The sequence below is a fragment of the Lacerta agilis genome, chromosome 13, assembly GCF_009819535.1.
Source record: "Lacerta agilis isolate rLacAgi1 chromosome 13, rLacAgi1.pri, whole genome shotgun sequence".
Taxonomy (NCBI): Eukaryota; Metazoa; Chordata; class Lepidosauria; order Squamata; family Lacertidae; genus Lacerta; species Lacerta agilis.
The window spans coordinates 7,856,452-7,879,126 of record NC_046324.1 but is presented as its reverse complement, the minus strand read 5'-3'; the positions used below and the strand labels follow the sequence as shown (position 1 = coordinate 7,879,126).

Below are 22,675 nucleotides of genomic sequence, written 5' to 3'. Positions count from 1 at the left end.
ATCATGCTTTATATGAGGCCACTTCCTACCTCTCCCCCTTGAATTTAAGAGTCCTGTTGGACCAGACCAAGAACCAACACTGAGCGTAGTCTCCACAATTGCACACACATTCTTATTTGCTGCACAATGATATTTATTTATTTAGCAAAGCTGTCTTGAACAAGTCCTCACCTGCAGCTTGATGTGGCCAAGCTCAGACACAGGGTTCCTGTTCACCCCAGTCAGGAGAACCAGTCCCACCATTAGGCAGAGTGTGGCAATGGCTCGGATATTGGCAATGACAAGGGGTCAGCAAAGATGTTGGAAGACTGTGCCCCCTATGCAAAATGCTGTCTGGTTGAAAGTGCAAAATGCTGTCTGAAGAAAGAGTCAACTGCCAATTCAGGCAGCTCTATACATGAAATTGGAGGGTGGTGGGGGGGGAGGGAGAGAGAGAGTCAGACAGAATATTACCCTTTGCTTCAAGCCTCTGTCAGATGCACCCCCGCCCCACAAATCCAGAAGCGAATTCGGTTTGTTGGAGCCCAGATTTCCTCCCAACCGACCCCTCTCCCCAATAATTATAAGCCATTTAAAACACACAGGCGTCTGCTTACAGGGCGGTGCACCGCAAAGCGCAGGGCAGGGCAGCACCTCCGCCACCTTAATTTCCCAGTCGTGTATGCAAATACATTCACATGATCTCACGCCAATTTGCCTCGGGCCAGATTTTCCTGAGCATCTGTGCAGAGCCCCGGATGAGGTCCGCGGGCGTTTCTGCGGCTGGCCAGTTCCTCATTTATTCCTATTGCAGTTTTTTCCCCCTCCCACTATTTTTAGAGGCGGGCGGCTCTGCACTTGCTCCAGAACCGGTTCCCTTCTCCTCTTCACGTGCCCCCTTGGGGAAAAAAAAAAAAGCGGCTGAAGGCGGAGCTTCCGCGCCCTCGCCCCGCCCACACGCTTCCCTCAAGCCCCTGCAGATTCCATCCTCCTTCCTCCTCCTCGCGCGAGAAGTGGGGCCGCAAGTCTCGCGAGGTTCCGGCGCTGCGGTAGAAGGAGCTGCTCCGCTGCGCTGAGGCGAAAAGGGAGGGAAAAAGGCGGAGCGGGCGAGCGGGCGAAGGCGACGGGAAGGACGGCGGAGAAGGAACCTCGCCCGGCGGCGGCGGCGGAGACCGAGCGAGCGGCTGCTGCTGCCTGAGCGCCCCCTCCCTCTCCCCCCCCGCCTCTCGCGCTCCTTCATTCCTCTCTCTCTCTCTCCTCTCATTCTCTCTCTTTCTTCCCTCCCTCCCTTCCTTGCCCTCCTTCTCCCCAGCCGGCTTGCGGACCGGGATGCTGCTGCGGGGCTCCGGGCCGCTCCCCGCGGCTCTCTCCCTCCTCCTGGCCGCGGCGGGGAGCCTCTTTCCGACGCCGGCCGGCGCGCAGAACGGTGAGAGAGGGCGGCCGGGGCCTGTGAGGGGAGGGCGGGTGGGGGCGGCGGTGGTGGTAGTGGTGGGGGAAGCGAACCAGAGAGCGAAGCCCGCCTGAGGCGGTGATTGACAGGCGGGGGGGGGGAGGGGGCGCCTTGGTCCCGCGGTGGGGGATGCCGCAAGGGGTGGGAGGTTGTCGCGCGGTGGGCGGGGCGTTTCAGGTGTGTGTGTGTGTGTGTGTGTGTGAGGAGCCTAGGGAGGGGGAGGGGAGGAGCACCTCCCTGCGGGAGCTGGGTTCAAATGCTGCGCTCAGCCCACTGGATTAACATGACAGTGACCTTGGGCCAGGCGGCCTCGCATTCATCACTCATTCTGGTGGTTCTGTTTTATCAGGGTAGTTTGCGGGTGGGGTGGGGGAACTTGAGGGCCGGCAAGCCTGGGTACTGGGGTTTTCCGTAGACTGGGCAGTGGGGTGGGTGTGGAAGAAGGGGGGGTGAGCATGAGATGACCAAAGGGATGTGGTTTTAAATTCTGCTGCAGGAAGGGACCCCCACCAGGTGACCTTGGATCAGACAAGCTCTATTGTTATAATTATTAATGCTGTTTACAGTGGATTTAAAAATAAATAAAAATAAAATAAATACCGACTGCTAACTGTTTGGGGTGGGGTACTTTATGGAAGGTGATATACAAATGCTTTAAATTAAATATATGTATATAAAGAGCAGTTCTGTTATATCTTGCAGAGTTATTTGTAAGAATAATAAGGTAATTGCCTGAAGTGTATTAAGTGTGCTCAAGGACTGCTGATAATCAGTGTGGCAGAGTGGTTTGAATGTTGGCCTGTGACTACACACACCCTGATTCAAATTTCCACCTTGCCATATATCTTCCTAACTGACCTTTAGCTGGACCATGTCTCTCATCTGCAATATAAGGATAATAACTTAGAGGGCTGATGTGAGGATTAAAGGGAGGAGGCAGGGCAGTGTGTCCTGACCTAAGTTCATTGGAGCAGAGGGAAGGGGAAGAATAAAAAATGATATACAGTAAATGAAAATGGCAGCCGAGAGAATATGAATTGTAGAAAGCTGTGAAGAGGGAAGCCTTGGGGTGGGTCAGGGAAGAGAGTGGAAGAAGAAAACCAAGGATCCAAAACATGTAGTCATGAGCTACTTCAGATGGCCAATGAAACTGCTGTTTCACAGTCTGGTGAACATGATACGGTAGGGATTGAGGGATCTTGCAATAGGTTTTTGGCAGAGTATGTCAATACATGCTGATGAGCGAGCACTTTATAACTCTCACAGCCTTTTTTTTCCTCATCATGAGCTTTTCTTTTTTAATAATTTGTCATAGTACCTAACGTATCAAGTCAGAAACAGAGGGCTGTTAAAATCCTTAGATACATCTAATTCTAAACCAAAAGGAGTCTGTAGGTGCAAGCTTTAGGTAGCCATTCCCCCCTTCCTCGTAGCCTCTTGGGGTGTGCCACTTTGAACAGTGTGTGAGGTTCTCCTGGTACATCTCTAACCGCCTACTGCATCTTTGGTTTTCTTTAAATGACTTATAATGCAATTGCTTTTTTAGTTTCTTAGCAACTAAAGCGTTCTTTTGATAGGTCTGTGATGGAAACCCTGCATTTTTTCTTTCTAAAGAGTGCTGTAAGAAATCTAGCATTGTATATGTCTCCTCCTTGACATTGGTTTGCACCAAGTGCATAATGATTACTAGTGTAGCCAATAGAGCACAGGTTGATTAAAGGCAAGTTCAGCATACCTGGGGATGGCTGAGCATGAACATGTATTTAGACATAAAATCCAGTATCTTTGCTCAGTAGGTGTTTACTTGTGGGGCAGTATTATATGATAAAAATAGATATAATTTAAATGGCATTGTAAACTGTTTTATTGGTGTAGAAGCATAGTTTTTTTTCCCCAGCTTGAAAAATATATTTGAATAAGCAGTATCTTCTAATGTTGGACAATGGCTTTTTGGGTAGCCTTTTAAAGAAGTCAAATGACCCTGTGTATGATTTCTTTTTTGTTTGTTTTGCTATGTACAGCAGTTCGGTTAATGTGTTTCTCCTGTAATTTGGGCTGTTGGTTTTTAGCTTAGGTGAGTACTTAATTTATGAACCTTGACTCAGACAATCTTGGTGAGAAAAAAATTGGCTAGTAAAAGAAAGTAAGAATGGAAGAGAAGCAATGCCTGAAAATCTGGACTAGGTTAGTGCAACCCATTTAAGGTAGAAGAGAATTGTAGGGTTGAAGACATGGATTTGGAAATAAGTGTAGAAATGCCTCAGAAAATTAGTGGAAACTCATTCCTTATATAACTTCACAGTTGTGTAATTTGGCTATACAGTATTCTACGTCTGTCAGACATGCTGCCTGACAATAAAGATCTGGAGATTTTTATGCTAGCTGTTGTCTGAAGTGTTCATCTTTTATGCTGTCTCTTTTGTTTAGGTGAAACGAGGTGAACAGTCTCGTCACATTTGAGTTAAATGATGAATGTGTCCGTAGGCTTTGAATAAAGTGATGGCATTTGACTTTGTTAGGATAAAATAGACTGGACCTCTGCAAACATTCGCTTTGCTATAGTGAGCAGATGCCTGCAGGAGAGGCAATATTACTTCATGGAGGGGGAATCGGGCTGAAGAAGCCCCATCCCTGCATTCAAATGGCTGTAGCTGGACTTGAAAACCCCCTGTTGGCATGCACAGTTCATAAAGCACAAGTTTTGTATTGTTGGTGCTTGGAAGAGAAGAGAAGGGTTTCAAATGCTTTATTGCAGTGATTGGGATGGTTATTAAAAATAAGAATGCACTCTGTTCCAAGAGTGGCTGTTCTGAAAGTTAACTTTCAGTCTTCAAAAAAATCTAACTGTTGAATAAGTCCTTGCCTTAATTAATATAAAGCTGCCTGCCGTTGTGAGCCTCTTAGTATTGCATACATTGGCACCTATGATGTGTAGATTGGATTATGTGGTGTGCCCTCTCCCTTTATTTTATTTATTTAACACAGGCTTCCTCAACCTTGACCCTCCAGATGTTTTGGGACTACAATTCCCATCATCCCTGACCACTGGTCCTGCTAGCTAAGGATCATGGGAGTTGTGGGCCAAAAACATCTGGAGGGCCGAGGATGAGGAAGCCTGATTTAAAGTGTGTTTCCCTGGTTTTTAAGCCAAAAAGTTTCCCGGAATGAATGATAAAAATCAGTGGTAAGTTAGTCCCTGCCCTCAGGCTTTTTCCTTCAGTGGGTTGGGTTTTTCCTATATAACTGATGGCTATTTAGATTGCAGCTGGAAACTGCCTGAAGAACCTTGCTAACAGTAAAACCACCATAATTATCTCATGTACACTCCCCTGTGAAAGTAGAATTGGAAGTCAGTAAAGATTTAGAGTGAACAACTTAAGCAAAATATTCATTTGGATCTTTCAGCATGTGTTCTTGTGAGCCATGTACAGCAAAGATGAAATCCCCAGTGACAACCCACAATATGGTGCAGGCAACCAAGTAGTAGGACAAATTGTAAACTTTAGAATACCCTTATCAGTTGGACTTAAATAATAGAACCAAGCACCGAACAGAAAATATTAGCTCTGTTTGCTTTCCCAATATTTTAAAAATGTCTACTTTAGGTATACTCTCCATTCTTCTTTGGGACAAGTCTATGATGTAGACATGGTTTACTTCACATTTGCTAGTAGTTACTTTTAGAAAGGAAAAAGAAGCAACTATGGGCTGAGGGTGGCTCTGAGAGTGGAAGAGTGTAGGCTTTCCCCCTGTGCCTTTCAATCTGTGATACCACAACAGTTTGCAGAAGAGGGGCTGCTGATACCACACAAAGTGTTGCTAATACAGGCAACCCCCAATTTACATGGGTCTTGTGTTCTGGGCCTTCACATGCTTTTGTGAAATCACTTGTAATTGGAAAAAAAAACTCTGTAAAAGCCTGCAAACAACCTGCTCCTCCTCTGTTCTGCCCTTTTAGTGGCATCTTTTAGGATATTTCCGGGTCAGCACTCTGCACGTGCGCACAATCACACACACATTGGTCGTGCCTAAAATGGGGGATGCCTGTACCACCTGGCTAGTACTGCAGTTTCTAATACAGTGGTGGTTAGGTGACACTGGGTTCTAGTAGACCTGCTCCTGCTCTTATAAAGCTTTGGACATAGTCCTTTTACCTCACTGAGTGTCTTGTCACTGAGGTGAAGTCCAAGCTACTCTGCCCGTAGCTGTTTTCTTGCGGAGCATTTGGTTTGCCCCCAGTCTACCAACACTGATAGGGCAAGAGGCAACGATCTGGATGTCTCCTTGCTGAGGCAACCTTCCCATATGCTTTTGCAGTATCTGTATAATTTTTCATGCCAGTATCTCAGAATTGAAATGGACTATTAGACCCTCGCCTCTTTGTGCATTAGTATTTTACTTAACGGTCACTATCAGATGCTGCTGTTTCTTTTTCTTTTTCCTATTATTAACAGTAATTGGAAGATTACAATGCTCATATTTTTGCATTTGGTTGTTGTCATATTGAAATGAACTTAACAGTAATTATTATCTTCTGTTTCTAGCTGGAAAATAACCAATTGAATCCTTTTAAAAAACAACAAAAAACCAATCCTGTGCACACAACTTTTTATAACTCCTGAAGGTGGTGATGCTTTTGTCTATGCAGATATTATAATTACAGCATCCTATTTCTTTCCCCTAATTTGTCTGGATGACATAGGTGTGCTCTAGCCCCTGTGCAGTTTAATGTTTATTTAAATAACCTCTCCTCTAAAACTCTGCTTGAGAACACCACTTGCTCAGACTGGTCTGCTCAGAAATCTCTTAGTTACTACAGTACATGCCAGTGATACTGTATTATTCTCACTGGCTTGGACTTGAAAGACTCATTACTGAATTCTTCAAGGCAGAACATTTGATAATCAGCTAAGTAAACTGATTAGAGGTTTTGATGATTAAGCAGTATATAAATTCTGTTAAATAAAACAATACATAAAACAAAAGAACTATAAAATGAAAGATTACCGGTAATAAATAAAACAAAAGAACTATACGAATTATAAATGGGCCCTGGTTTTCAGCCCACTCTATCCTGGTCACTTCAGACTCAAAATTCTATATTGGGGTACTGCGCATTCTATCAGCACTGTTTTAAGTTCTGCTGTTCAAAATGAGATCAGAATATATCTTTGGTTTTGAAGGTGTACGAAGTTGAAGTAGACAGCAAAATTACGGTATGTACAGAGTTCAGCTTTGGATACTGGAGATGAATTCAGATGCCACTAATGTATCTAAGCAGCATACAGTGAAATCAATACAGTATATCCAGTGCAAATAAGTTAAGATACAGATCCCAGTTACAATATATATAAATGTGTTAACACCAGAAACAATGTGTGAAGAGATAAAAGTACACCTTAATCAGAAAAGGCTTGTGTAAAAACGTTACTAATAGCAAAAGTCATTTTGTGACTTATATGCATAGAATGAAGCTCCATAAAGGGAACTAGCCAGAAAAGGCATTATGCCCCTTTCCTGTCAACTGCTGCATTTGGTGTCCCCAATAAAGATTCTCCAGCTGAATGTAGTGAATAGGCAGGGATGTGTGTGTGTGGGGGGGGGAGGAGCAGTCTTTCCAATAACCAACTGTGACCAGTGTTAGAAACTGGGATAGAAAAGCTATTTGTCACATGGCTCCTGGAACCTAGGTTATGGGCCCAAAAACTGAATGGCTAGTTGTCACCCCCCCCCCCCATGCTGCAACACTTTCTGTCCTTTTTTTCATTGAGAATTTATTTGGTTCTTTTTTGCAATTTGTGGTATTTGGAGGGTTGTGACCAGCCATAGCAAAACAGGTCACACAGAGAGCATAGTGGGACTTAAATTTAGGCATGTATAGAACAGTAACAGAATACTGGTCTCCCAGGTCCTGGTCTTGGAGACACACTAATCACACTGGCTTTCATTGGGAAGAACCTTTTTCTTTCGGTTTGCAAAGTCACAGCTTCTGTGATAGGTGGAGCTGCCAGTGAAGGACATTGTCTCATTCTATCCATTCATGCCCATGTAACATGATTATTGAAGCATGCATTTGTTCTTTGGAAGCAATATTGTGGATGTGTGTGGCACTGTGGTCTAAACCACTGAGCCTCTTGGGCTTGCCGATCGGAAGGTTGGCAGTTCAAATCTGCACAACAGGATGAGCTCCCGTTGCTCTGTCCCAGCTTCTGCCAACCTAGCAGTTCAAAAGCATGCTAGTGCAAGTACCCGGTAGATAAATAGGTACAACTGCGGCAGGAAGGTAAATGACATTTCCATGCACTCTGACTTCCGTCATGTTCTGTTGTGGCAGAAGTGGTTTAGTCATGCTGGCCACATGACCTATGGACAAACATCAACTCCCTCAGGCTGAAGCGAGATGAGTGCCGCACCCCATAGTCACCTTTGACTGGACTTAGCCATCCTGGGGTCCTTTACCTTTTATTGTAGCCTCCCAATATGAATCACTAGAACACCTTTGCAAGGTTTTTCAAAAGTTTGAGATCGTGTTTCAGAAATTAAAATCTGCCTTTATTAAAGCATTTATTTATTTAAAACATTTCTTTCCAGCTTCTCGTTGCCCAAACAATCCTACAGCAGGTTTTGTTAAAATAAAATTCATAACACATAATGCAAAGCAGGTAGGTCAGTTAGCTCAGTTATGCTGATTTTTTAAATTAAAAGATTCAGAATTACTATCATTTTTAAAAGCCCTGAGGAGTAAAAGAAAACCCACAAATGGGAGTTGAGACTTATACTACCTCAGTAATGTGTGTTTTGAATGATGGAGTAGTGCTTTCTATTAACTGGAAGACTTTCCATAGTTCCTTTTAAACCCCCCCCCCCCTAAAATGAGTTGGATATCATTCTCTACTATTTGATTGAATGGTTGACAATATTTCAAAATGGTTGCACATCACAGGAGATACAGGAGGGTACCCAGCGTCCATGTAAGAAAACTAATACTGCTCTGTGGTGCCAATGTAGTTGCTTCCAAACAGACTGTGCCAAAAACCATGATAGTTTGGCAGTGATGTTGGAAGTGATAAACCTGAACTAGCAAGCATGATTTGAATTAACTATGTTTTGGCATGATTGAATTGACAAACTATAGTTAACGGTTGTTGCTGTGACTCTAGACGCTTTGTTTGGAAGCTCAAATGTTACTTGCATTATGGAAGCTGCTTTCAGTATCTTGCAAAGTGGCATGAAAATGTTGTAAACTGTGCATTGATTTTCAGCTATGGCTAGTGTGAACTGTGGCTTCCCATGACCATGGTGATAGGCTATCCAAGAAAGCTGGGCAAAATGCCAATAAAGGCAACATGTATAAAATGATCACAACAGACTGGTGAAGAGTAAGAACTAAATTTGCAAAAAGTGAAGGCTCAGTGGAATATAACTGATCTATAAATAGCTTTTAGGTGACAACACAAATTAAGGAAGGGAATTACTTTGTCTCAGAAGTTAGTAGGATTGGAAAGGAGCAGGATTGAAAGAAAAGCAAAATATGATTTAAGATGAACATCAAAGTTCAGTTCTCAACTTCTCCAATGTTATTAAGTCAGAAGCTAGCAACCTTCCCTTCTCCAATACTGAAACCCAAAAGTTGGATCTCTTAAAGAGGAGGAGGAAAGGAGAGGGGAGCTACTATGAAGGGTGTGACACAAAGGCCAAAATCAAATAAAATCAGCTCTAAAGAAGAAATAAGGCAACTTCTGTCTGCCGGAAAGGAGGGATGGTGCCAAGAGTCATACAATACGGAAGACAGACCCATTACAATTGCTTATACTTTGATGGAGGAGTCTCACTTGTCATAAATACAAGATAATAGTACTAGAATACAAAGCCCTACATGACTTGGGACCCAGGTACTTTAAAGAGTACTTTCCCCAATACAGTACCAGCCAACTCAGACCTACGCTGGGCTTCTTTGGGAGGAAGGAAGGCTATAAATGGAGACATAACCATCATTATTATTAATTCCTCAAAGAAAAAAGAGGCACAGGGTAAGGTGAGCACTGCTGGGTCTGACCTAGAGTTCCATCCAGCTTTTCTTCTCACCACCACCACACAGAGCACATTCTACTTTTGCCAGGTTTAGCTTATCTCCAGGTAGGACTGAGAAAGACCCCTGCTTGAGACCCTGGAGACAGTATGGTCTGTCAGTGAAAACAATACTGAGTTTTGATAGGGACCGGTAGCCTGACTTGGGTTAAGGTACCAGTAACTTCTTTTGTTTAGAACTAGTGCAAATCTCTCATGCTGTTTCTGGCTGATCCAAAGACCTATGTGCTGCATAGAGGGGGCATGTGTACTGCTGAGTTGGGGCTATTGCCTCTGGTGATTTGATTTGCAAGTGCCGGAATCTATGAAGACTTAGCATTCTTTTTGAACTCTTCCTATGTTTTTAACAGCAGTCATGACTTAGTTTTGTAAGTGTGTAGTACTAGGTTAGAGCTTTGTTTTCAGATTTCAAAATGACGCCTCAGCTTGGCAATGTTTCTACTACATTCAATGGGAGGATGTTCTTGCTGCCAAACTGCGAGCATTGCTTCCTGCCACGTGCTGGGCTTTCCTCTACCTCTATCCTGATGCTGACTGGGCTGCTTAATTGTCACTTACAGTGCTGACATTAAAAACATTACTGAATACTCTTGGAGAAGTTCAGTTTAGCCTTCTGTGCTTCACTAGAATTAAAATATGAAAAAAGAATAAAAGCAATCTATGTAGACGAGAATGAAAATGAACCCAGATTCCCCCAACCATTTAGAGGCTTATTTGTTGTTATTTTTAATTATTTGAACCAATTGCCTTGAGTGTTAATGGCTTCCAACAGCCTTTAAGTCCATATGACAAGTTTCTACTAGCCCTTTAGTCCACAGCACCCCATCCCACACAATTCAGAAGAGCCTTCTCCCTTATGCTCTGTAAGGGCTTCTACAGGTGCCTTCAGTGGGCAGGAGGAGATGGGAAACTTGCCTTCTGTGAACTTGCTTAAGTTAACTAACCTTTAAGATCCAAGCTTATTGATGCTAGAATTGTTGCTGCTTCCTTTTTGTGTGCTGGCATAGAAATATCATTTTGGAGGCTGATATTTACTGTGTCTTCTCAGTGGTCAGGCATGGCTTGACAGAGTCCTGGAGATTGTGGTATTAATGCATGCATATAAACTGTTTTTAAACAATACTCACTTCTGATTTAAGGAGTTGCACTTTAGAAGAATTTGAAGATTTTGGATTTGATATCCTGCTTTATCACTACCCAAAGGAGTCTCAAAGCGGCTATCATTCTCCTTTCCCTTCCTACCCCACAACAAAAACTCTGTGAGGTGAGTGGGGCTGAGAGACTTCAAAGAAGTGTGACTAACCCAAGGTCACCCAGCAGCTGCATGTGGAGGAGTGGAGACGTGAACCCAGTTCACCAGATTACGAGTCTACCACTCTTAACTACTATACCACACTGGCTCTCACTACACCACACTGGCTCTCTTTAGCCATATAAGTTGCATAAGTATTTATGAAATGTATTAGAAGTAGTTGAACTGGTGCCTGAATCATATGCAGAGGTTAGTTGAGCTGGAACCTAAGAGATGAAAAATACATTTGTGTTTATATTTAGGCTATGTATATTTTAGCAGCTTCTTCAGACTGAATGGAAGTGGCTCAGCATGATAGGAAAGCAGCACAGGCATGTATTATGTTTCTGCAGCATTAATGTTATCCAGAAAAGCTCTCAGTAAGTCACATTATAAATTTATTAAGAAGACATAATGTGATCCAGTTCATGACTAGCTAGGTAGAAATTGAGAACTGAACCACATTATGTTTTAATGTTGGGATTTATATTTGCATTGGAGGACCTTTCATCCTTTCCCTCTGCTTATAAATACAAACAAATTTTAAACAAATTACTCAAACTTCTGCTGAATTTATTAAAACCCCAGCATATTGTTTAATTTTTAGTAACTCAGAATGTCAGCCATGGTTCTTGCATGAATGTGTATGTTTGGCAAGAGACTAAATTGTACAATATTGCAGTGTTCCTTTCCATTAGAAGATAAACTAATCTAAATTCTATCAAGAAAAGTACAGAGGTTGATGTATTTAAAGTGATCCAGACTTACTTAACAAGGAGTTTTTGACATACTGTCACGAGTTACCATGTAGTGCACCTCTGGGGGGTGAAGTCAAACCGCTGTGTTAACAGGGCCAAAGTGATCACCTTGAGCGGCAAGCCTGGGCAGTATGTATGGAGGTCCTGAGCTGCCCAGATGAGAAGACCCCACTCTCACTGATGTAGTCCAGAGGAAAGCAGAGTACAAGTTTGGCACCAGCTTGGCTACAGGAGTTGCAGAGTAGGTTTCCAATATATGCCTATATTTTAAAGTCTGGAGACTGGGGAAAACAATCTGAAATACCCAGTCCATAAGCTTGGTATTCTAATATCAAACGGAGTAAGGCTATGGGAAACTGAACATATAACTGTTGCTACATAATAGTGTGTGTCTGTGGTTTTGTTGGAAGGCTAGCTGCTGGAATGTGAATGTCTAATTTTCGGTACTCTTCAAAGAGAACCAAACAAGTGCTAAGTTTCAGAGCTGCTGGGAACAAGCAGATTCAAAGAGGGAGGAGATGGGTAGCATCTCAGTTCACAGTATGCCTTCAGGCTGCAGGTGGGGTGTTGAGGCACAAGCTCATGGCACAAATATGCACATGCTAATTTGTAAGTATAGGTGCTATTATAGGCTGATTTTCAGGGAGAAATCCACCCTGTGAAGAACATTTTTTCATGAGTTTAAAAAAGAGAAGTAAGAGGAAGGAGATAAACGGCCTAGTGCAAAAAACCTGAGCCCCTGGAGCCATCCACTGACAACACCCCTGCTTCTAGGGAATCAAAAATGTTGCAGAATTAGAGGGCTGCTGTTACTTGTTGATATATGCTAGACCAGGCACGTCCAACAGGTAGATCATGATCTACCGGTAGATCACTGGACATCTGCGGTAGATCACTGGTAGATCGTTGGCTCCCCCTCCAAAGAAGCTGAACTGTGGCTCCCCTAAAAAAAGCTCAATATTTTACCTCCTCCCTGAAAAAACTCAACAACTTTGACCCGAACCCCCAAAAAGGGGGTAGATCACAGTCTCTTGGGAGTTGGCCACCCCTGTGCTAGACGATAGTGACTTACCCAAGGCTAGCCAGTGAGCTTCATGTTTAAGTAGACATACAAAGTGTTGGTACTTGTTGTGGTGTCATATCCAGCAAAAGAAAATTGTGAATATTACCTCACTGGTTCTCTAGTTTTGCATGTTTTCTGGTATTAGATATTGCTTTGTAGAATGATAGCATTTTCTCTGTCTTTAAAGACAATTTTATTATACCGTAAGAAGTCGGCAACAAACAAAGTTCAGGTTTTGCCAAGCCAAGGAACAAGACTAGCATGGATATGCAGGAATATGGAAGCAGGTCAAGGGGTGCCAGAGGGCAGATAGAGATTTGACCCACTCCAGCACATTCCTTTGTAAAAATGGCCATCTGACAAAACCAACTCTTAGAAGGGCTATGTACTGGTAGTTCCTGCACAAACATATGTATAACAGTTATCTTGAACTTACTTGACAATCCAGTTTATGGGCCTGTTTGAATAAAAGGAGTGTAACATGATATTTGGATTTTATTTTTTGGATTATTTTGTCAAAACAACTTTACATCCTATATGTGAGGAATTATGGGGGCTTCAGGTTTTTCCCATGTGCTGAGTGGAGTTGACCCTGGTTGTAACTGTTAGTAGCTGGTTCTTTAGGACTTGATAACTGATACAGAGCTCTAATAAGTCTTTACACAGTTTGTGTGATCAGCAGTCTTCCCTGGAAATCTGTGTATGGAGAATACCTTTTAAATCTGTTCCACTTTTACCAAAATTGTTTAAAGGAAACTGAATATCATAAATAATGACCAAGACTTTCAGAGAGTTCATAAATTAAAAACATTGTAGCATGACAACTTGTGTAATCTTTTTTAGATAGGTTCTGTGGAAGAATAGCTTTTAAATAAATGTAATATATTCTTTGTACTGGTAGGATTGTAACTTAGAATATCTGGCTGTTGGCCATTGCAGGAAATTTAGGTCACTTTGTATCTCTGAATTCCTGATACATCATAATGAGGTCAAAGCAGAGTCATAGCAGAGCATTTCTTATGATGGACAGCTTTTCCTAATACCAGCATTTAAACCCAAAAGTTGTAATAAGAGAATGTATTTGTGTTCAACAAAAGCAATTGTTATTGAAGTATTATTTTATATGCCCCACTAGCCATTTGTTAGGCATTTTAGAAAGTAAAGAGAAAATGTGTGCATTTTCCAGATGCAATATTTTATTCCAATCCAGTTTACTCTCATAGCCAGTAAAATTGTTAAAACCTGATGGCTCATATGCCAAGAGCTCAGCTTTTTGCAAGGTTGCAAGCAAAATAAAAGCTTTCTGCAAGCTATAAGCTCTGTCTGTTTTCTTCTAAAAGTCATGTAATAGCTGCTATTGCAGATGAGCATGTCTTTCTTTGTTTTTCTTTTCTTTTCTGCAATTCATTTGCTTTATTCTTTATAAGATCTGTTTTCTGCTGGTCTGTCACTACATTTCTGCTGCCCCTCCCTCTAGCTGGGTTTGTCAAGTCGCCCATGTCAGAAACTAAACTCACGGGGGACGCCTTTGAGCTGTACTGTGACGTGGTTGGGAATCCCACTCCAGAGATCCAGTGGTGGTATGCTGAAGTCAACCGGGCTGAATCTTTCAAACAGCTATGGGATGGTGCTCGAAAGCGCCGTGTCACCATTAACACTGCCTACGGGGTGAATGGCGTGAGCGTGCTGAGAATTACTCGCCTTATCTTGGAAGACTCTGGGACTTATGAGTGCAGGGCGAGCAACGATCCCAGAAGGAATGACTTGAGGCAAAATCCTGCCATAACGTGGATACGAGCCCAGGCTACCATAAGCGTCCTTCAGAGTGAGTTCAGCACCCTACAGTGGTAGTACTGTAGTATCTAGAGGCAGTCAAGTGACCCTTACCCCTCCTGTGACCCTGGTATAACCCACCCATTGTCTTTGTCACATTTTTTGGTTTTGAACCCAAGACTATTCCTCTGGTTGTAGTGCTTTACTGTGTTTGCCACCTTCTTACTGTGTCTCCTCCTTCCTAGGATCAAAGGACTGGGGAGAATCTCTGGAACTGTCTTCTAGTTCCTCTGTGAAAACAAGCCCAGTATTGGATTGTTTGTTACCTCCCTTTTACTTTCTATATTAGGCTTCCTGCTATCCTAATGCTGGCTTCTTCATTGAGTGCCTTTCTACTTTGTGTTGTTCCCTGATCTAACCATTTCTAACCATTTTTTTTCTTTTGTTGGGATCTCGTGGAATGCCTTTCTTTTTCACATGATTTTGAGTTCATAGACTTCTGTATAAATCCTTCCCATTTGAATTCTGTTACATGTGAAAGCCTGGATTTTCCCTTCAAGTCACAGCACTTTACTTTTATAAATAGCATATATGTATATACCCAGACCTCTCAAAAGTTGGTCCTTTGATTACGGATGCAGATGTTTTTGCCCCAGGATATAAAAAGTGAGTCCTGCTCATTACTTATCATGTAGAAGTGGTAGCCAAGAATCTCCCCTTTCTCATGCTTATGGCATGCGTTAAGCATCTTTACATGGAAAGCTGAATGATAGTGGGCTTGATTTTATTACATGCCATGTGAGCTGGGTCCTTAATGGCTTCATTGTACAAATGACAGGTAAATCAATAAGAATCTGCTATAAAGTAAGCAGAAATAGAACTGACACATACACATTTCATTTGCAGTGTTAAGCTACCATTGAGCTGTCCATCTTGTAACAAATTATATATTTTGATACAAATTTAGGCTGAATTTTTACTTGGTCAGATTGTTTTAAAATATTGTTTACCTCTCTCTAAGAATTGCTGCTGTGTCCCAAGGCATCACATCCTGGGCTTCCATTTTCGTTTTCTGTTGCAGCTTAGATGACACATACTCATGAGACTCTACATTTGGAGGGAGTGCCCACAATAATATAAAACACTTTATGCTTCCATTTATTATTAAACTGTATTCTGATCTCACCCAATGTTTTGGAAAGCAGTCTTGAGAACCTGGTGCCCCCAAGCTGCGACATTTTGATCATTGGTTTAAGAGCATGCATCCTATTCCTGGCAGTGATAGATAAAGCAGAAGTAGATGAACAAATACTGGATCAATTGTATTTATTAATAATAATTTTAAGAGAATGTTAAAGCAGGAAGAATCAAGTGTCTGTCACTGCTGAATGGAATGATAACTTGTGATAAACACAACACTTTGGCTATAGTAAAATGTTGATGGATAACTTGAAGAAAAGAAAGTCCTCACAAAGATGCAGGATTTAAAATGGGCATCTTCTTGTTCAACTTGGTTTCATTTAATGTATTTGGCTGATTGTATCTGAAGGCCACCACTTCCTTTAAATTAATATTGGCAGTATTTCCTGATTCTCTTCTGTGAATTTCCTTCCCCCATTGGGAATGGGTGAGCTGTGGCAGAGAAAATAACATGCTCAAGCCAGCCTGTAAGTACAAGGATGAGCTGGGATTCATAGTGAAGAACTGTCAAATCTGCTTTCAATCTTCTGTACCCTACAATTATTGTAGTTTATATGTGAGAGAACAGAGCCAGTTAGAGAATGGAATTTGGTCTCCGAAATAACCAAGATAAAATATTAGTAAGGTTATTATTAGAACATTTTCATATTATCTTTCCCATAGATCCCTTTTCTCATTTGTCTTGTTCATCAGAAGAGTTGTGCCACTATTCTGCTCTGTCTCCCACAGCAGCTCATGCTAAGCTGACAACCAAATTAAAATGATAAAAGTCTACACCAACCAACCACAATCTTCAGTTCAGACCTGCTTGCTGTCCAAGCTTCTTGGAAGGATACTCAGTTTGTTTCAGGGTCTGAGTCTGCTTTGTTCCCCCACCCTCTAGTTCACTGTTGGGAAATTAGAAAATGGCTATAACTTTTGAGAGAAGTGGATAACGTTTTTGCCAATTCACTTGCCCCTCCATTCTGGATAAAGCTTTTCAAATGCGCACAAATAGGTCCAAGGCCTTTTTGTATTAGGCACTTGTGAAATTGGACCTTTTTTCAACAAGAAATATTGTAACTTGGTTTTGTGTAAGAATTGGGTGACATTTGCAAGCAAGGTTGCTAGGGCATAAATCCTGCCAAATTTCAGAAGAGCAGCTGCAGTGGTTGTCCTTACAAGCGTAGCTATCACAGTTTTTGTGTGTGTAAAAAAAGGAGGAATTATTTAATCTCCCCTGGTGTTTTATGGAAAGTTGGTTTAAAAATTGCAGACGCAAAAGGTGCTCCTGGGTCAAAACAAACAAACAAAACATTCAAATTGCAGTTGAATAGTTTCAGGAGCTTTTGTGCTAGGCAGCTTTCAAAAATTGATTTTGAGGAGGAAGAATCTAAAATGATGAGCTGTCCAGGTAAAGTCATTCACTTTAAATACAAGCTAAACTTGTTGGTTACAAAGGAGCTTAACCCGCTTCCATTCTGATGGGTTGCGTCTGATTGTTTTGTTTGCTGTTATATTAAGTATTTTTGTGTTTTTGTACTGCAAACTGCCCTGTGATCCTCAGATTAAGGGTGGTATATAAATTTAATAAATAATAGGTTTTGCTTTTGCAATGCTGGCCCCCCCCCCCCCCGCAAACGTTCTTGCCTTTTCCTTAAATATGATAGACCTGGAGACACACTTTTGCTTTCAGTAGATCCTCATCTGCAGCAATTTTGGATGTCTGGATTGCTGAGGCACTGTGAAACTTGTCAGAATTCATTTCTCTGACGTGAATGCTCTAGCACCGATCCCGCGTCACTTCAGACAAACCTCAACTCCATTCATGGTACCCCAGCTTATGATTCATCAAAATCTAATGACCCCCAAACAATTCGGAATCATGAAATCCTAGCATTGGAAAAGGAATATATGAACATGGCAGATGTAAACATCTCTATAAAAAAGCAAGCTAGCCAAACATCTGCCTAAATAAAAGGTCCAGAAAAGGCAATTAAAATACAGGTCAGGTGGGAAAGCCAGACTTTTATTCCAGGGCATGAAGTTCCACAGCTTGGGTGTCACTATGGAAAAGGCCCTTTCTCATGTTCCTACTGAGCATGCCTCGGACAGAAGTGAAATGTGCAAGAGAGCTGCTCCAGTTTACCTTAGAGAGCATACAGGGTTTGTGATGCAACATTTTTGCTGCTGTTTCTTCCACCTGCAAATTTTGAGCCTTTGTTTTTCTTAATTTATAGTCCTTGGCACAACCTATTTGCAAACTTCATTCCATAATGTTTGTTATTGTTAAAGTATCGCTTCAAGTTTCCTATCTTAACACAAAAATAGAACAGGTCTAGAAGAATATAGTCGCACAAAAAAATCAAAAAATTGTAGAAATAATTACTTCATTTAATATTGCAATTTGTCTGGAAAGAGCATATGAGTGAGTAATGTAACATCTGGGTTTGTGTGTACATACCTGTTGCATAGACATGTATTTGGGGGGAAATGTGTATGTAGTTTGAGAACATAGTAGCTGGGAATGTGGATGGGAGGAAGTGGAGTATGCCAAAGAATCTCAAAGGCAAATGGGTAAAAGAAGAATCTGGCATGGCAGAAGGTATCATTCTTGTGTGAAATTTGTATGTTCATGTGTGTGCAGTTATGGCTTTGTTCTTTTCTAGGTACTTCTTCCTTTAGCTCACCAGCATTTCTTTCATTTCTCCTCATATAGCCCATACCATTTGAAAATAACTAGGCTAAGTTGCTGTGGTCCCTCTGCCTGAGGAATAGAGTCTTGGGTAAAACTGGTAGTCCAGGCCAGAAATTACACTTCTATACAGTGCAGTCATGGCCTTTTACAGTAGTGTCTTCTCAGTAACATACAGAACCTGCTTCAAAGAAATGTACATTTTAGACCACAGTAAAAGAAATGGTTGGAGCTATAAGCCTAGCAAGGGAACAAATGTGGGTACAGAGTTCTATGGTTTAAGTGTAAGAAAACACTGTGTTAAGTACCGGTATAGGGTGGAAGGAAAAGGTGTTGGTCAAAGAAGTGGAAGTCCATATAGGGTGAAGCAATAGGGTCACCATTAGCTACAAATAGGTGCTAGATAATGTGTAGTGGCTAACATAGGCAGGCAGGCAGCTTGGGTGACAAGGAACTGATAAGCCAGAACTTCAGTTGCCATCCCCAGCATACCTATTTTACAGTGCTGCTTTGCCAAGACAATGGTGAGCAAGACAATACTGTAGTTCTCTATAATAGAGTTTATGTAAGTGGATGCTAGCCATTTTAGGCCCCACAAAGACAGTAATAAACACACAGAGGAGGACTGTTTGGTTCAGAGTAGACCCATTGAAATTAATTAGCATGACTAAGTTAGATCCATTAATTCTTGTAGGTCTATGCTGAGTAAAACTTAGTCAAATATCACACTCCATCTGTTTTGCCATTGTCCAGTTTCTCTGTTATAGTTTACTTGGGTTTCTGAAATGCAGTTTTTAGTGTTGTGTATAACTTTCATATAAACTCAAAGCACAAAGTTTAATACTGTACGTCAGGAAGATATGCTTTGTGTTCATTTGTAATTTTGAGACTTATGTTTTATAGAGCACTGGAAGGGTGTCCTAATTATGTAAAACTGATAGTGGATGTGGAAACATGTAAAGCTATCTAAGGTAACAGCTCTTGCAATTAAAAAAAAAGACATTAAAAGAAAGCAGCCAGCATATTGCATTGGATTACAGAATCTTCCTACACGAAATGGAAAATGGCTCTGGGTCAACATACAAGTCATGAGTAAAGCTGCTAATGTAGATGGTCAACAATTTGATGAGGATATTTTGACTTACAGTACTGGCTTCATGTTCTGAGCTCAGATTTATAAATATGCTTCTTTCCAATTATGGTAATTAGAATCTTCCAAAATACAGATAACAACCTTGTGACAAAACAATGCTTCTGCAGTTTAAGCTGGATAATTCCAAGAGACAAACTAGTAACTATGCCATTTGATATCTCCCAAAGTCTTGTGCATCTTTCCCCTTCCCCCTTCCTTCTGCTTTGGTTTCCACGTTTTCCTGCTTAACAGTCACTCGGAACATTGTTCATATACTTACAACTTTTCCTAATAGAGGTCTGGGTGTGTCCTTTGCAAATATTGACAGTGCATCATTTTTTACATGCAGTAATAACTGGCTCATCAAGTATCTTTGATCTAGAACTGCTATTCATTTTATTTTTTCTTATTGCTGCAACTGTACGAGTGAGTTTGGTTGGTCACGGTTTGTGGGTAACAAGAATGTGTAACCTTTTAACGTCAAGGTAACAGCACCTGAAGAATGGAGCTGGGAGGACATTTAGTTGCTGATGTTCTGCTCTCATTTTCAGTTGAGTTTTAGATTTCTGGTGTTCAGGTTGCAGTAGGAAAAGTGTAGCAAATAACTTGCAATATGGGAGAATGCAATATAGATCTATCTCTTGGACTTAGAGGAATCATGGGAAATACCTGCTGATAGCTCTGACTGCTGCCCTTTGACAATCACATGATGCCAAATGAAAGGAGAGGGGGGGAAAATCCTAATGAAACTATGTCTCCTAAATATCAGTCTTAAAATAAATTATGAACTATAAACCAGTTTAAAACACACTTTCACCTTTTATAGAGTTCTTGTTCTCCTCCCTTCTTTAATCACGTCTGCATAATAGCACCTGTCATAGCACCAAGGGAGGGGCTTCAAGAGGATCCTGCACTAGTAACCCTGTAGTTGTTTGGGCCACAGTTGTACCTAGATCAGTTCCTACATGGAATCCTAAATTGGGATAGAAGTCCCACCACCACCTTTCCTTTCCTGAAAATAATTTCTGAGTCATTCCCCCCCCCCCATCTTCAACTCCCCCAAATTGTACCCTTATCTTTTGGCCGTCTTCTTTGTGCTCCTCAGTCTCCCTCCTCACTCCTCTTCTATAAATCTGCTTGTACTTTCTCCCCACCCAACAGTTCACCAGAAGTATGGATTTGTGTATTACATGAAATGAGAGACTGGTTTGGAAAGAGGTGTTTCAAAAATAGACCTGCTACTTGCTATTTAAAATGTTTTGCCATGTTATAATCCTGTGGCCCTTATACATGAGTAGCTGTAGCTGCAGGACAGAGTTGAAGGGCTAATACATTTTAATGCTGAACAGGATACAGAAAATACAAAAACTTTATTTTAAAAATCTAACTTATTCTGACATTTACTATTTTTCTTAAGGGGCAGGCAGGCAGGCAGGTGGCTGGGTAGGAAAAGAAATGAAACATTTAAAATAGTGAAATTTCTCACTGTAGACTGGCAAAAACGACATGTTTTGTTAATGGAGGCATAAAATGCAAACAACTATTGAAATAATTTTTCTACCTTTCAATTAATACATTGCTTTCAGAGTGTTTACACAGATGGACCTTTTAAATCTTCTCTGGTGTGACTTCAGAACATATTAAAGCAGGAAACAAGTTTTGTAGAACCTTTCAGAAGAAACATTAATTGCTACCTATTAGCACTTCATACGTAATAAAAGTAAAAACAGTGCTATTTTTCTAGGAAAAAGAGGTTCCGGAACTCACCCTGTTCTCTTACGATGCCAGTGGTGCCCACCTGAGAGGTGCCAGAACAGAATTCTGTTGAGTTCTGGCTGAAGAAAAAAACCTGAATAAAAACATTGGGAGACCTGATTATGGATCTCCCATGCCTTGTATAAATTAGCCCCAGAGCCCTTAAGGGCTCAAAAATCCAACAGTAAAAAAAAATCTACAGACTGCTTAACTGCCATGGCTTGATTTATTCTGGAAATGTCTCAAAAGAATGTCTGTTTTTAACTTAAAAGTATAAAGAAGAGGGATCAGAAGAACTTCCATTCTTTTTTCCTTTGAATGTTGAAATGAAAACTGTTATTGAGAACTGAACTTAATGCACTTCAGTTCTATGGTATATAAAACTTAGAGTCCCCATAAACCAAGGCTGTGTTTGTAAGGACACGTCACTATATATAAACTGTTGTTCACATATCCTCTGTTGTAATTTCATGTTGAATTTGTGATGCATAGTTGCACACTATAAAATACAGTGTGGGTGAACCCAAATTGCAAATTTTAAAAGGTAAAGGAACAATGTTGGAGGGATCCAAAGTGATATCACAATATTTGAGGTTAAGGTACTGGAGCAAATGGATTTGTTCCATGCCCGTTTGGTTGAACTAGTTGCTGCTTGTTCCAGAGTAACCTCTTTAGTCCTAGATATTGTGTGGGGTTGTTTGCATGTGCATATGCATGCAAACATTATAATTTTCCTCTATTTATATCATAACCTGACACGTAATTTAAAAACAAAACACCAGTGTGTGCCTGTGGTTTAAAGTGGTGCATTGATCTCTTTTAGATTGTATTTTGGTATATATCATAATACAATCTTGGTATTTTTAAGTTATGTAAGTATTTATTATATGCAATCTAAGTGTCTGATAATGAAATGATTTTCTTTGTTAGCTTCTTGGAAGTTTGGCATTGGCAACTCAGTTTGGAAAACTCTATACAGGGTTTAGCAGAGACACAGCTTATTGTGCTTTACTGATATGTTTAATAGGGTATTTGTCTGTTTCAGCAACAGCATTTTATCTATAGTGGTGTATATGAGAGCATCCAAAATATCAGTAGTATCCAACTATTGCATCCCATCAGCACAATGATTTATGCTTGTAAAACTCAACTTTCACACCCTCTCTTCCCACTGTACATGAGCCAGAGCATAGGTAGGCAAACTAAGGCCCAGGGGCCGGATGCGGCCCAATTGCTTTCTAAATCTGGTCCTCAGACTGTCTGGGAATCAGCGTGTTTTTACATGAGTAGAATGTGTTTTTATTTAAAATGCATCTCTGGGTTACTTGTGGGGCCTGCCTGGTGTTTTTACATGAATAGAATGTGCTTTTATTTAAAATGCATCTCTGGGCTATTTGTGGGGCATAGGAATTCATTCACCCCCCCTCCAAAATATAGTCCGGCCCCCCACAAGGTCTGAGGGACAGTGGACCAGCCTCCTGCTGAAAAAAATTGCTGACCCCCTGATCCAGA

The 22,675-nt window shown here is 41.2% G+C and overlaps 1 protein-coding gene across 3 annotated transcripts in view; it reads left to right on the top strand.

The window, feature by feature from the left end:
• Positions 1-1,068: 1,068 nt before the first annotated feature.
• Positions 1,069-22,675, top strand: part of NPTN (neuroplastin) — a 46,027-nt gene continuing 24,420 nt past the window's right edge. The window contains exons 1-2 of one of the 3 annotated variants that reach the window (XM_033167412.1): positions 1,069-1,405; positions 14,107-14,454. In XM_033167412.1, coding sequence (XP_033023303.1) covers positions 1,309-1,405; positions 14,107-14,454 — 445 coding nt within the window. In that variant the 5' untranslated portion in view covers positions 1,069-1,308. The remainder of the gene's footprint in view (positions 1,406-14,106; positions 14,455-22,675) is intronic. The other 2 variants (XM_033167411.1, XM_033167413.1) reach the window with 2 other exon arrangements.